Below are 15367 nucleotides of genomic sequence, written 5' to 3'. Positions count from 1 at the left end.
GGATCCCAAAACGGACTATTACTTGGGCCTCTGTGTTTGGGACGCACCAATGTGATAATACGAGTGAGTTTGGGCGCCATGACTTGGACTAGCTATGAGCTAATTGACATGAAAGGTGCTAAATCTAGCAGCAGACTGAAATTGGCTATTTAAAGATCTAGCAGTGATGGCTATCTGAGCTGAGAATGAAGTCACACTCCCTCAGTCGTCGCCATGTTGAGAGCCGTGTGGAGGCAACCCTAAATTCTCTGTGTTTGGAATGAAGACAGTTTCTTTGTCAATGCCATTAGACAGTTATGTGTTTTTGTTATCACTTCATTCATGTTCAGTTGTTCACGGCAATCCCTGGCCTCATGTTTCCATACGTAACAAAATAAAAACGTACACAGATGTAAATTCAGGAAAAAGACAACACTGGTATTGGATTTGTACTTCTGGTTTTCTTAGATATCCTCAACCCTGAGTTGAGGGTCTCCTGAAGCAGCTGACGGGTACCGGCAGGCCAGAAGGGCTGCAGCTGCGATGGTCGCGGATGATAAAACTCGGGCATGGGAGGAGTTCGGGGAGGCCATGGAGAAGGACTTTCGGTTGGCCTCAAGGAAGTTCTGGCAAACCATCCGACGGCTCAGGAAGGGAAAGCAGGGCCTACCCCAGGCTGTTCTCAGCAGGGGGGGGGGAACTGCTGACCCGGACTGGGGACATCGTCGGGCGGTGGAAAGAGCACTTTGAGGAACTCCTAAACCCGGCCAACATGTCCCCCGGAGAGGGGGCAGCGCCGGAAGTCTTTGGGGTGGTTTCTCCCATATCCCTGGCAGAGGTCGCTAAGGTAGTCAAAAAGCTCCTTGGTGGCAAGGCGCCAGGGGTGGACGAGATCCGCCCTGAGATGCTGAAAGCGCTGGACATTGTTGGGCTGTCTTGGTTGACACGCCTTTTCAGTGTCGCATGGGGGTCGGGAACAGTGCCCATGGACTGGCAGACCGGGGTGGTGGTTCCCATCTTCAAGAAGGGGGACCGGAGAGTGTGCTCGAACTATCGTGGCATCACACTGGTCTTGTTCACGAGTGAGGGTAAGGTGGAGCAGGAGATCGACAGACGGATCGGTGCGGCTGCAGCAATAAAACAGGCGCTGTAGCGGTCCGTCCTGGTGAAGAGGGAGCTGAGCCGGAAGGCGAAGCTCTCCATTTACTGGTCGGTCTATGTTCCAACCCTCACCTATGGTCACGAACTCTGGGTCGTGACCGAAAGAACGAGATCTCGAATACAAGCGGCCGAAATGAGCTTCCTCCGCAGGGTGGCCGGGCTCACCCTTAGAGATAGGGTAAGGAGCTCGGACATCAGGAGGGAGCTTGGAGTCGAGTCGCTGCTCCTTCGTGTCGAAAGGAGTCAGCTGAGGTGGTTCGGGCATCTAGTCAGGATGCCTCCTGGACGCCTCCCATTAGAGGTTTTCCAGGCACGTCCAACTGGTAGGAGACCCCGGGGAAGACCGAGGACACGCTGGAGGGATTATATCTCCCGGCTGGCCTTGGAACGCCTCGGGATCCCCCAGAATGAGCTGGAAAGTGTTGCGGGTGAGAGGGAAGCCTGGGTCGGCCTGCTGAACCTGCTGCCACCGCGACCCGACCCCGGATAAGCGGCGGATAATGGATGGATGGATGGAGTTGAGGGACTGTACATTGTATTGGAAGGAACAAGTTAAGAAGGGAGATATTCGTACACTGTGTATACCTGCTTTGAGTCTCTCGATTCATTACCAATGTTCACTGGGACGGCGCTGCACTGGAGACATTTACATAATGATAGCGGGAGGAAAGTTATCAGGTTCTTCACTTAAGAAAAAGTAGCAACAGCAAACTGTAAAAATGCTCAAAGTAAAAGTCCTGCATGTATAAGCGTGAACAATCAATAATAACAATATTTGTGTAGTGTCTTGTGGTTGATGGTGACCAAAATATGTAAAATCGCAGGTGCAGTAAAGGGTTAAGTCGAAACAAACTAGTTTGTGATGCGTCGTCCGATCAAAGGACAGGGGAATCGTTTATTCCCTGTTTCTAAAGGGCAACACTCAAAGGCGGGGCAAAAGGTGTATGCACATCGTCTCAAGATGAATCGTACAAATGGGGATAGCGGCGCACACTTTGTGGACAGTCTCTCCTTCACGATGTATGTGGCGTTGCATTCAACATGAAAAGTGATGGAAATAGTTGTGTAGAAAAAGTACAAACCTTGTGACAGTATATTACATTCATTTGACACTTTCACCCAAAGCGATTTCCAAAAAGGTGCATTCAATCCCGTGGATATAACCCGAGAAATACCAGAAAGTACATCAACCAAGTGCGACGTTAAGAGACAATAAAAGATATATTTTTATGGGCCGATAGGTGCAGTCTGAATGGATGTGTTGCTGCTGTCCCGATGCCACAACTGTGGAGCAGGAGATGCGCCTCCCTTTTCAGTGAGGGAGTAGCAAGCTGATCTTGAATCAGATTGGAGCAGCCACTTGTAGCCAGTCCAGGGTGTGCAGAGGAGCAGGGTTAGTACGGATTTATAGGTTGAAGACCAGCTGCTCTGTGCATGAGAGTTCTCAATGGTAATGGAGAGGTCATGCCTTTCCTGGAAGATGCCTTGTTTTTTTTGGGTCTATACTCCACATGGCTAATTGCTCCGTGTCTAATTGGATTAAGCTTTAAGAACCATTTTCCACACATTTAAAGGGTACGACGTCAAATGAGATCCACGCAGCCGAACCTCTTCTGAACAAGTGGTTGCCACAATCCCTCAATGACAATGTCGTTTTTTAGCCTGTGCTCTCATTCCTATCAATCCAATCCGCTCCAGAAAAAAAATCATACATTACTATTCAAATGGCTCCCACAAATCTCCCCACTTCTCACAGGCGCTGGATGATCGAATGATCCACGAGAATATTCAAAAAACACCTACTCAGCATCTCACTTATCGGGCCCCGCCACCTGGAAGATGTCAGAAAACCAGAGGCCCCCCCCCGCCGCCCCCCCGTAGTCGTCAGAAATGGACAGTGCTGAATGAATTTTCAACACTATGTTATGTAGACTTATCTCCTCTTTTCCATTCACGCCCAACACATGCACTGACACACGGCTCTCTGCGCACACTCTACTTCCCGTGGCGTTATCTCCATCACCCTTTATTACCCTTGCACAAAGCATTCAGCACCGAGCCCTGCAGATGTTCTCTCTCCCGCAGGCAGCTCAAACACATTCTCGCATTTCTGCAAACTAGCCCTATTATTATTGTATTGGGTGTAATTGAATTAAGGAGCCGCCTAAACGGGGCATATTTGCGCACTCAAATAAGCGCCATCAAAACTGAGCTGCCTTTAACGCTCCATAATTGAGTTTTTCCTCTAAAAACATGCTGCTTCATGTTGTTAGCCTCTTTTAGGAAAGACTAAATGTGGAGTTATTTTGCTGCGGTATGCACCTGCAGAGATTTTAGTCCTGCTTGATGTTTTATCATGGATATACTGCCAGCAGCATGATGCAAAACAGGGTAGAATTTTGCCTGTGAGACCTCTTCGCTGAATTAAGTCTCCCTGCAAATGAAAGGGATTTAGCGCTATAGCAAAAGCATTCAGCCTACAGAGATGCGTAGATATGTGGATATTAAAGCGTCTTTAAAAAGGGCTGTGTGAATATGATGTATTATTAATATTATTATAATCATAAAGCTCTTTTAAATGCTGCAAAGTCTGGACAAAAGGTGGGCGAAATAAAGCTTGTGCCGAAGAAGGTAATTAACAAATGCTGTATAGTCTTCCTAGAAACTAAAAATTCCTTTTGATCATGCATGCACTTGATAAACATCTAGTTGTTGCTCTCGAGCAGCATCGTTAATTTGCTTGTGGAAAATACCGTGTTTTCTTAATAATGCTGACTCAGCCTTGGACGGGCCATAGCCACTAATGAGGTCGGCAAGAGAGGTCTTCCTGTTTGTTAACTTTGTCCTATTTTTCTTTTTAATTCCCAGCCTTTTGAATTTGGAAGAAAAACAGGGTATTGATCGTCGTGTTTTATTATATCTACATTAGTGGCTGATGGCGAGCGGAAGGCTACAGCAGAATTGACCATGACCTGTCTACTTTACTCTAGTTTAAAAACCTCTCGGTTATATGCCTTGCTCTGCTCTTATGATTCCATTACAGAGGCAGTCTTTACGCTGTGGCATTGACTAATGGATAGCCTTTGCTTCCCTGCAGAGTGCAGGCTGCGTATGACGTGCTTCAGCAGGCCTAGAAATGAGAAAGGTAAAGAACTCAGAAAGGAGGACCTGTGAAATCAGATTCGATGAGCCCCGCAGACTGGATCCTGTGTGTTGGTGTTATTTGATACCAGCGGAGAGCTGCTATCCAGCAAGCAGTGTGTCTTTTGATTCATCTCCGCGCCAAGGCTGAGGAATCCTCAGACCTCGTGGTTCGGCTCAGTGGAGCTCAAGCCGGAGCCCCGTAGGTACTCATGAACAGTATTGGTTCTCGTCTGCTAAGAAATTGTAATCATGGGAAAGAATCTCAGTTGTGCTACAGTTGACTTGACCTCCCACACCCTGTCTAATAGGGGAAAGAGCCAGCCTGACATGCAGCAGTGAATGCCATTACTTACGTTTTATTTGTACAACATTGCCCCCTGGTGCATCTCCCCGGGCCCTCAGGCCCCCTGGAGGGCCCGTGTCAGAGGACAACACTGTATCACAATATAGTGCAGTAATTTACCACTTCCTGCTTCCAGTAAATTGACCATGAATGCACCTCACCTGTATTACTCTGTCACATTCACTTTGAGAAAAACACTGGGGAACCACATCTGTACACACACACACACACACACGCACGCATGAAAACGCACACAGTATTTCAAAAATGGAGAGAGTTCAGCAGAGCTAAGGCCAAAAGGTATCTGAACCATGCATGCTCAAAAAGTATGCACAATGGAGAGATTAGTGAGAAGCTCTGACTTCAAAGTCCTCTAACTTTTTATTTATTTTTATTTTGGTATTTTAGTTATGGATGCATGCATGCATTGTTCAGTTTAGCAATTTTAACCAATGTATGCATTTGAGAACTAAATAAACCCAACTAATTGATGATGCATAAACAGGATATATATATATATATATATATATATATATATATATATATATATATATATATATATATATATATATATATGGTATTGTACCGGGCTGCTGTCTTGTGTCCTTTACTGAAAGGTGGCTAAAAATGGAGAGAGTGTTTTGTGGGGCTCGTGCGTCCTCTGGTGGCCGGAAGTCGCTGTTATATTTTGACGTTTCCGGCTCCGGCAGACATATTGCTTACAGGAGCAAATTCTGGAAAGCTAGAAGAGAGAGAGAGAGAGTGAGAAAGAGAGAGAGAGAGAGGATTCAAAATTGATTTATATCTTCACGACTTGACACACAAACGACACAGGACGTAATGGGTAAGTTTTATTTCGGTGGGGGCACATCGAGAGCACAGAGGTGCGTTCAGGTGGTGAAAGATGCGTCATCGAGAGTGATGATCATACAAACCCCTCGTCCTGTCACTGTTGTTTAGCTAACTACTGAGCTAACTCCTTTAGCTGCGCAGCTAACTCCAGTTAGCGACGCTAAATTACGCAAAATTGAGTAATTAATCCATCGTGGGTGGTTTATATTAACCCGTCACGGTACTGTCTAATAGCAGGACAGGGTTTAATCCTGTATATAAGGTGTAACGCTGCTAATATAAAGCTAATTTCAACCCGAGAAAACAACCAGTTGTTAGCCAACTTAAGCAAACTACTAGCTAGCTAGCTAACTACGCATGCGCCGCGCTGCAGCCTGTTTCTCGCTTTAAAGGCGTGTAGACGTAAAGCTTCACTAAGGTATTCGGTGATTATCGATCACGTCCACATATTGTCCTGCTTCGGCACACGTGACGTCCTCCAGTCTCGCGTAATTCAATCCCACAGAGACAAGGTTACACTGTGGTGTTCATATAATGGTATTACTTTATTTAATTGTATTATATTGGAAGAGTTGGAGCTGGTAAAGTGACGTGAATTAATATATTTACAGCGGTGACACATCCCGTCTGCACGCTGCACGTCGGCGTGTAACGTGTGTTACGTGACCCCGTGTTTTCCAGACTGCTCCGGAACAGGATCATGCTTTTGTGTTGTTGTTGTCGTTGTCGTTTACATTGACCATAACTGTTATGCATGCATTTGTAAATACGAATGAAAGGGAGGCAATGGACGGTCTGCATTACACCAAACTGTCCACAACCATCCGGGTTCATTAAATATATCATATGGGAATATAAAAACATCTGGTCATTACATTTTATTATTGCAACAGGAGTCCTGCGCCTCCATTGCTTAATTTTTAATGTTGGGAAAAAATGTCTTCGGGTGGAGTCGCCCTTGGGGCTTTATTTGTCACCAAAGCATGCTGTTTACCTCGCTCAGTGAGGCTAAATTAAAGGACACACACGCACACAAAATGAAGGTGCATAGCCATGCAGATAGTTTGGGATTTCGATATATATCTGCTGTTGAGAACAGAGGGTTTCAAGTCCACTGTTGTTGTTTTTTGGGTACCTCAGTCAACAGACACCTTCACTATTCTGGTTTCTTTCCCCTCGACACTCCTCACTGTAGGTAGGTAGGGTCTCCTCTGAACTGATCATGCAGACTTTACCCCCTGCAGGGCTATTTCCGTGCCATCCAGCCTAAACAGTCCGTGCGGTTCACGTACAGCAGCTAATCAAACTCGCACATTACAGGAATCGGAGCATCCAGCCGCAACCTGTGCTCGTATGGCGTCCGCGCCTGTGGCTTTACCATCTGGACACAATACATGCACACAAGTTTTTTTTATGATGAGGCTGGTTGCGCTAATGCCCTCAAACCATAACATGGCCTCAATTTGCAGCACTTGTTCCGATGTTTAACCTCCAAAACCCCCGTTGTTACAATCAAGGGGCTTTTGGCACAGACGGTTGCCACCACTGAGCGTTAGTGGCAGGTTTTTAATGTTGTCCCTACCTCTCTTTCTCTCCTCTGTGACTCAGGGATCTGCCCAGTGCCCCGCTCTGGTGGCATGACTGCACAAATGCTGAGAATGGGCAGTTTGTCCTGTGTGGGCACCAATTAATGCTAACTCTGCGATTTAACTCTACTGAATAAATACATTTGTTCTGCCTGCCAGCTGACTGGTAGTTGAATAGCTTAGCAGTGTGTGTGCGTGCGTGTGTGTATTTTTAGGTTGTGTTATCCAGTTTCTATGAGCTTGTTTATAAAGGCCTTTTTATATATAGACCCGTGTACAGGCTGTGTCATCATCATGACTTATAATTAGAGCTGTTAAGGGGAAACAAACGCAAACCACCACATGTTCACGTCCTGTCCCTTACACGTGGTGTACTCTTTAGGTTCAACTTCGGTGCACGGCTTTTTGTTTTCGGCTTGTTCTTGTCGCGTCTTAATCGGGATGTCTGCCTGTGTGTGTGGCCCATTAGAGCCGTCAGCCAGTCCGGCCAAAGACAACTACAGGATGAACCGCTACAAGAACAAAGCACTGAACCCTGAGGAGATGAGGCGCAGGAGAGAGGAGGAGGGCGTCCAGCTCAGGAAACAGAAACGAGAACAACAGGTATCATCGGATTGTTTTATCTCCGTTTGAGATTAGGCCGGTATGTAGTGTATGTGTGTATACATATCTATGGGCTCTAACAGGTTTTTTTTTAAACACAGCTTTTCAAGAGGAGGAATGTGGATGTCCTCAATGAAGAAGAGGCCATGTTTGATAGTCCACTGGTGGATCCTTACCTCAGCTCTCCAGCAACAGTGAGTGTCTGGTTTTCTAATTCCTCTCTCACAACATGGACAAAGAGAGGCCCACACAGGACAAAGTCATTATTAATGTTGTCTAGCCTTCTTCCCAGCCTGTGGGTTGAGTATAGTGGAGTCTGTGTCCTGAGTGCTTGTGCATGTGTCGTTGCAGGAAGGAGTCATTACCAGAGACATGGTCGAGATGCTTTTCTCGGAGGACCCAGAGCTTCAGCTCGCCACGACGCAAAAGTTCAGAAAACTACTTTCTAAAGGTGTGTATATATATATATTGTGTACTTGCAGTGAATCTACACACATGTAATGTGGAACCAAACAAAAGTATTCACATCTGGTTTTACCGCATTTCAGAGCCCAACCCCCCAATTGATGAAGTCATAAACACGCCTGGAGTAGTCGAGAGGTTTGTGGAGTTCTTGAAGAAGAGCGTCAACTGCACACTACAGGTCAGTTTGCACACGCTCACTCGGACAGTTAGGAACACGGGATGTGTACATGCATGTAATATCTGTCAAGTGACAAATACACATCCAATTTGTGTCACCTGGCTTGCAACGTTGAAGACGACAGCTCTGTGCTAAGTGTCCGTTCGGCCATTGTTTTTGCAGCTCTGCACAAAGCATTGAGGTGTAAACTCTCATCTCCAATGGCTCATTACCGCAAGATGAATGAAAATGGGAATTATCATTTGTTAAGGCGACCTAATGTTCTTATTTAATTAAAACACGTTTCGGCTCCGTGGTTAAAGATGTAAGAAAACAAGTTGGTTGCAATTTTCTTGTCCGATTCCGTTTACAGTGGATATTTGCATTAAAAACACAATTCAAATGATTAAGAAACACATGATTATCCATTCTTATTTAAATACTTGCTTTAATTTAAATGGTGGTCACTTTGCTTATATAGTATATGCTGCTTTAGTGCTGGTGTTAATATGTTTAACGGATCACAATTCCCTTTCTAATACCAATTTTATATTTATATTTCTGTGAAAACACTTCAACGTCTCGCCCAAAACTAAGTTTTACGACATTACATTTGCAATAGCCCTTGCACTGCTTGTGTTGTTTAGTTAGTCACTGTACATACTTATATACACTGCACATACGCATTTTTGCACTTTCTTTATTGTTTAATTTCCTAAATGAATACGCTCTACTCTTTTGTTGTATATATTGAGTATTTTGCATTCCTGATATTTATTTTTTGTGTCTTCTATGTAAGTTTCTGCTACTGTGAGGAACTAATTTCCCCTTGGGCATGAATAAAGTATCCATCTATCTATTTTCGTGCCTCCTGCAGTTTGAAGCCGCTTGGGCGCTGACCAACATCGCATCGGGAACGTCCATGCAGACAAAGACGGTGATTGTGGCCGGAGCCGTGCCAATCTTCATTGAGCTACTTAACTCGGACTTTGAGGACGTCCAGGAACAGGTAACGCAGTCTCCATTGTGTGCGTCTGTTTGCCTCGCTTTGCACCCACGGTCTGTTGGTAACAAGGTTGTGTTATTTCTGTCTCAGGCGGTGTGGGCCTTGGGTAATATTGCAGGGGATAGTGCCGTGTGCAGGGACTATGTGCTGAACTGCGACATCCTTCCACCATTATTAATGTAAGGCCAACTTCATACTGATTACGGCCGCTAGCTTACCTTCCTATAATAACATATTTCTGATACTCATGTACTGAGCTTTTCTTTTCTTTCTCATTTCAGGCTTCTGACCAAATCCACTAGATTGACCATGACTAGGAACGCAGTGTGGGCTCTGTCTAATCTCTGTAGAGGAAAAAACCCTCCACCTACTTTTGAAAAGGTACCAGTACGCCTCATGAAGTCATCACCAAAACACTGGGCTAACTTGAGAGCATGCATACTACTACTTTTTGTATTTTCAATGTGTTGCTGTGGACAAGATTGTCTGCCAACAGAAGTCCTCGACATTTGTGTGAATGTTTTTTTTTTTCTTCAGTTGGCGTAATTAATAATAATAATAACTTTATTTATATAGCACCTTTTTTAAAAACAATGTTTTACAAAGTGCTCTACAGAGAAGCAAAGTATAGTTATGCATAACTCAAATACCAGTAAACAGATAAAGGACCATACCATAAAGGCAATGAATACGTCAAACAAATAAAAAAGAGAAAATCCTGTGAAATCCCACGATTCTCGATACGCAATTCGATATCACTGGAAAAAACTAAACGATGAATCCCATGAACTTAAACACACACTCCTTTTATGAATGTTTGCATCCAGTTTTTTTTGCAAAGTTAGTTTTAATCCCTGTTGATGAACTGTGTTCTACAAGATTGCATTTAGTCACGAGCCTTGAGTGCTGTAGAGAAAAGACTACCGTCATGTTTTCAGAATGGTTTTACGCCGACTACCGAAAGTATCGTTTCTAGACGAGGCTGAAATAATGTTCTTTTGTTGAGAAACTCTCGTTCCCTGGTCATATTTCGGGGTGACCTTGATCTAATATTGCCACGGCAAGCTGCTTTTCCTTTAAGCCGCTGAAAAGTTTCACTCAATGTGTGTGTTTGTGTTCATGGGCGCTAAATTAAAGTCTATCTAAGCATAAATGTGCATTGTGTCCGTGCTTGTCTAGGTGTCACCCTGTCTGCCGGTGCTGTCCAGGCTTCTATTTAGCAGTGACCCAGACCTGCTGGCCGACGCCTGCTGGGCCCTGTCGTACCTCTCGGACGGCCCCAACGACAAGATCCAGGCCGTCATCGACTCCGGCGTCTGCAGGCGCCTCGTAGAGCTGCTCATGTAAGTCCAGTCGTAGTCTCTCTGGCGTCTTCGTCGCAGTAAACATGACCCCGTAAATACTTTAAACGTTCCTCGGTTGCGCCTCCCGTCCTGCAGGCACACGGACTATAAGGTGGCCTCGCCTGCGCTGAGAGCTGTAGGAAACATCGTAACTGGAGACGACATCCAAACACAGGTGAGTTTATTCAACTGAAGTGAAGAGAACAGCACAAAAACACCTCAGTCTTTTGTTTATTAAGTACAGAGTTAGAACCACAGTCGTTCAGTCATGAATACATCTGTCATACCTTATAATGTTCAGTTTTGAGGTGCTGATTTAAAATGAGTGATCATTTTGGATAATACAGTTTGTGGTGCGGGTGGATATGACTCCACCTTTTTTTTCATTGTCAATAAGTTGTTTGGTTTAAATGTTACACAATGTTTACCAAAAGCCAAGATGGCGTCCTCTAATGTCTTCTTTAGTTCACTACCCAAAGATATTCAGAAAAGAGAAGTAAAGAAACTGGAAAATATTCACATTTAAACACATAAAAAAAAATACTCAAACCGATTTAATTGACATTTAAAATAGTTGTCAACTAATCAAATGAATTGTTGCGGCTCTAATAATGGATTGTATTGTTTTAATAGTGACCGCTGTTTCTATTATTGTGTCCACCCCATTTTAAAAACTAAGGCTAAATAACAGAAACACCTTCTATTTATAATGCAATGCAGTTCAACACCACACATTACATCCTCCAATGTTAAGAGGGCTGTATTCATTGTCAGAATGTTTATACTTAATCCTGAACCCTTTTAAAATAAATAAATTATATATATATATATATATATATATTTTTTTTTTTTATGAGTTCTACCCTCTGTTTCTGTGTCTAGGTGGTGTTGAACTGCTCGGCTCTGCCGTGTCTGCTGCACCTTCTCAGCAGCGCTAAAGAGTCCATTCGCAAAGAGGCGTGCTGGACCATCTCAAACATCACAGCCGGAAACCGAGCACAAATACAGGTGATTATAATTTATAACGAAAACTCCGCATCGGACAGTTTCCTCCTTAACTGTTGCAGCAGAAATGTTTGTTCAGGTGGTTTATTGTTTGTGTTAAATAACATGCATGTCAAGACAAATGACATCGTGAGTTTCTTTAGAGAAGAACACGTATTAGTGATCGTGTCTGTTAAACTCAATGTGTTGAGGTTGTCGTCTCTATACAGTATTTCTGACCCGTATACAATCACAGCTCCTTTTTATTTATGTTCATTTAATGTTCTAGTTGTGTTTCTTATACGCTGTGTCCTTTTCCATAACTGTGAATCATACTGCTTTTCTTATCTTTAATCATCTAACCATCTAGTTTTATGGTTGTTATTATGATTGTTGTTGTTATTATTCATCACAGTCCGTACACAGAAACAGGAACTGAGATGAGATGGGCTTTGTTCCTCATTTGACTTCATGCTTAATGATTTACACTGCAAAAACAACCCTTCTAGAAAGAAGCAAAACATTCTTGTATTCAATCAAATCATCCTATATCAAAGCAAAAAAAACTTACCCCATTGGCAGATTTTTTTGCTTGACAAGATTTCTTAAAATAAGCCAAAAATCAAGAAAAAGTAAGGCATACTTTCCTAAAATTAGATATTTTTTCTAATCAAAACATGCTTGACAAGATTAATATTCTTTTTTTTTGGGCAAATATGACTTATTTTCTTGATACAAGGCTTTTTTAACTTTTTTTTTACTCTTGAAATTCCTTTTTTGCAGTGTATTAACTACGACACAACTCAATCTCTTCACTATGATGAGGCTTCTTTATTTTTTAAACCCCTGATTTTTCTCCCCACAGACGGTGATTGATGCCAACATCTTCCCGGTTCTGATCGACATTCTACAGAAAGCAGAGTTCAGGACCAGGAAAGAGGCGGCCTGGGCCATCACCAACGCCACGTCTGGAGGAACGCCGGAGCAGATCAGGTGAGACTCGAATGGAGTCGAGCGCGCCGGGTCAACGAGAGGTTAAAGGGTTTGACGGTCGAGCGACAAGCGATGACTGAAGCATTAATAGCAGATTGTTTAGTAGTTGGAAGAGTTTCTAAAAACCACGTGGAATGAAAACTTGTCTTCTGTTCATAAATTAGGAGAAAACCCTTTTCCCTCAAAGTGACAGACCTAAGTTAATGGCAAGGCAAGTTTATTTGTAGAGAACATTTGAACAACGAGGCGATTCAAAGTGCTTTTCAGAAGAAAACAAGATTTAAAAACAATTAAGAACATTCATAAAAACATTAATGTGAAAAAATATAAAGTTATGCTTTAATTGTGAAGAAAAACCTGTGCATTTCTATGTGGAAATGAGGTGATATAAATGTATTAATGTTACGCACAGGGAGGTTACATGTTGCTAAAAAAATCCCGGAGGTAATCAGAATGAACCAGGAAGAATTATTAATATTCAATTCATTAAAATACATTGAAAGAAGTAGATCATCTATGAAGGAAAACATTTAATTGTATTTTTTAAACCGAACAGTTTAATAACACATAATGCCACTGTGGGGAAAACCCTTTATATTCTCCTTTTTTAATCTTTGAACCATGTAATAAAGCATTCTGAGCTTCAGAATTGTAAAAAAAAAAATACAATATTGTGCAACAAAAAATAATAATAGTTAATAAAATGCGTCACTCCAATTCATTATTCGTTGCCTTGCTTTAATTTGCGGGATAATAACGACGTAGACGCTGATGTTGCCATTAAGCCATTTGCTTTGTTCCAACTTGAGCCCCATTTTGAACATTTATTTGATTATTTGAAAGTATGCAGAATTAGTTTTTAGCCGATCCTGTTTGCAGTGATGATTATGAATTACTGTAATGCTGAAAAATCTTTAAAGGTGCAAGTTCTGGAGTCATACGGTTGCTTTAATGGAGGTTTAAGAAATGGATCCCATCTGAAGATGTCTGTTCTGAATCAGGTATCTGGTGAACCTGGGCTGCATCAAGCCGCTGTGTGACCTGCTGACGGTGATGGACTGCAAGATCGTTCAGGTGGCGCTCAACGGGCTGGAGAACATCCTGAGGCTGGGCGAGCAGGAGGCCAAGACGGAGAACAGCGGCACCGGAGTCAACCCGTACTGCAGCCTCATCGAAGAAGCTTACGGTACCGACGCGCCCACACAGTGCTGGGAGGAGACCAGTGGTCCTAGAGGGGGTTTTGTTTCAGGAATGTCGTGTACAAATCGTCATATTACTCAAAAACAATAATTTTTTCATACTTTAAGGCAGTGGTTCACAAACTGTGTTTTTTTTCTTCTATTTATTTATATAAAAATATATATATATATATATATATATATATATATTAAAAAAATATAAATATTTAAAAAAAAAATAATAATAATAATAAATATATATATATATATATTATAATCCTTTTTTAATCCCAGAGTGGGGAAATAATTCTCTGCATTTGACCCATCCTCACACACATCTGCACTCGTTTTGTTTGACACCAGTTGAACGTTATTGTTATGATCTTTATATTTAGTGCAAAACAGGTTAATTGCAGCCACAACAGGCAATTTTTTGGCCAAATATTAGTATTTTTTTGCACAGATAGAACTTTATTTGCATCGTTCTAACAAAGTGATTGCACATGTTATCTGATGGAGCAATCTGGTTTACTTGAAAGTGATTTGAATTTTCTTTATTCTATTATTTTAAAAAAGCACAGCAATATAAATTCAGCATTGACCATTTTGTTAGAATATTGTTGCCCCAACAAAATGGTCTGAATTTTGAACTAAACCACTGCTTTTAAGGTGTGGAATTTCTTCATTTCTCTGCTTTAAATCAGGAATCTCACAAAGCAATAGCCAACTTTTAATATTCTTAAATTTGACAGACAAAGTATTGAGGTTTGAGACCCAGACCCCCCAAAAAAAGCAGTAGCTGCCTCCATCTAATTAATTTCTGGCAGAAGTGCATCGTTCTAACGTTACTTGTTGTTCCAGGTCTCGACAAGATCGAGTTCCTCCAGAGCCACGACAACCAGGAGATCTACCAGAAGGCCTTCGATCTCATCGAGCACTATTTCGGCGTGGAGGACGAGGACAACAGTCTCGCCCCGCAGGTGGACCAGGCCAACCAGCAGTTCCTCTTCCCCCAGCAGGAGGCTCCCATGGAGGGCTTCCAGCTTTAAGTCCGCCGCCCTCGCCTCTAAAATAAACCATTTAACCCCCCGCCTCCATACCTCCTTGTCTCATAGAGGACCCCTAGAAGCCCGAGTCGGTCCTCCAAGCCCTCCTCCCTGATCCTGATCCGCCACTAACCCCCACAGTCCTGCACACACAGACGCCCCGAATCACCCTTTTGCTAAAACTGTCCCACTCTCCGAAACCAGTGGACTGACTTCTGGCGGGGCAGAACCATGTGACACCTGGGCCACGCAAACTCCATTACACTTCATCTAGAAGGCCCAAACGTCTGCCCTGGCATTACACACACACACACACACACACACACACACACACACACACACACACACACACACACACACACACACACACACAGATAGCTTCTGGTTGGTTAATATCTGTGCATCCACTTTTTTTTGTTTCCTTTCTTTTCCAGTGGGACGTTTCCTCTTTTTTCAGGATGGCCCATGCTTCCCCGTGCAGAGTCCACAGACTCGGGTGTATGAGGTGAAACATGCCGGGCTCACAT

The 15367-nt window shown here is 43.1% G+C and overlaps 1 protein-coding gene across 1 annotated transcript; it reads left to right on the top strand.

The window, feature by feature from the left end:
* Positions 1-5395: 5395 nt before the first annotated feature.
* Positions 5396-14843, top strand: kpna6 (karyopherin alpha 6 (importin alpha 7); the record flags this gene model as incomplete). The annotated part of the gene is made up of 14 exons (XM_079231870.1): positions 5396-5471; positions 7535-7668; positions 7770-7862; positions 8020-8119; positions 8217-8311; positions 9168-9299; positions 9387-9475; positions 9578-9677; positions 10476-10639; positions 10736-10814; positions 11522-11647; positions 12489-12616; positions 13618-13802; positions 14656-14843. Exons 1-14 carry the CDS (start codon positions 5468-5470, stop codon positions 14841-14843), a joined length of 1617 nt encoding a protein of 538 aa, XP_079087996.1. The 5' UTR covers positions 5396-5467.
* Positions 14844-15367: the final 524 nt, after the last annotated feature.

Source organism: Taurulus bubalis, assembly GCF_910589615.1.
Source record: "Taurulus bubalis genome assembly, chromosome: 16".
Lineage (NCBI taxonomy): Eukaryota > Metazoa > Chordata > Actinopteri > Perciformes > Cottidae > Taurulus > Taurulus bubalis.
This window is presented reverse-complemented; position numbering and strand designations above follow the sequence as displayed.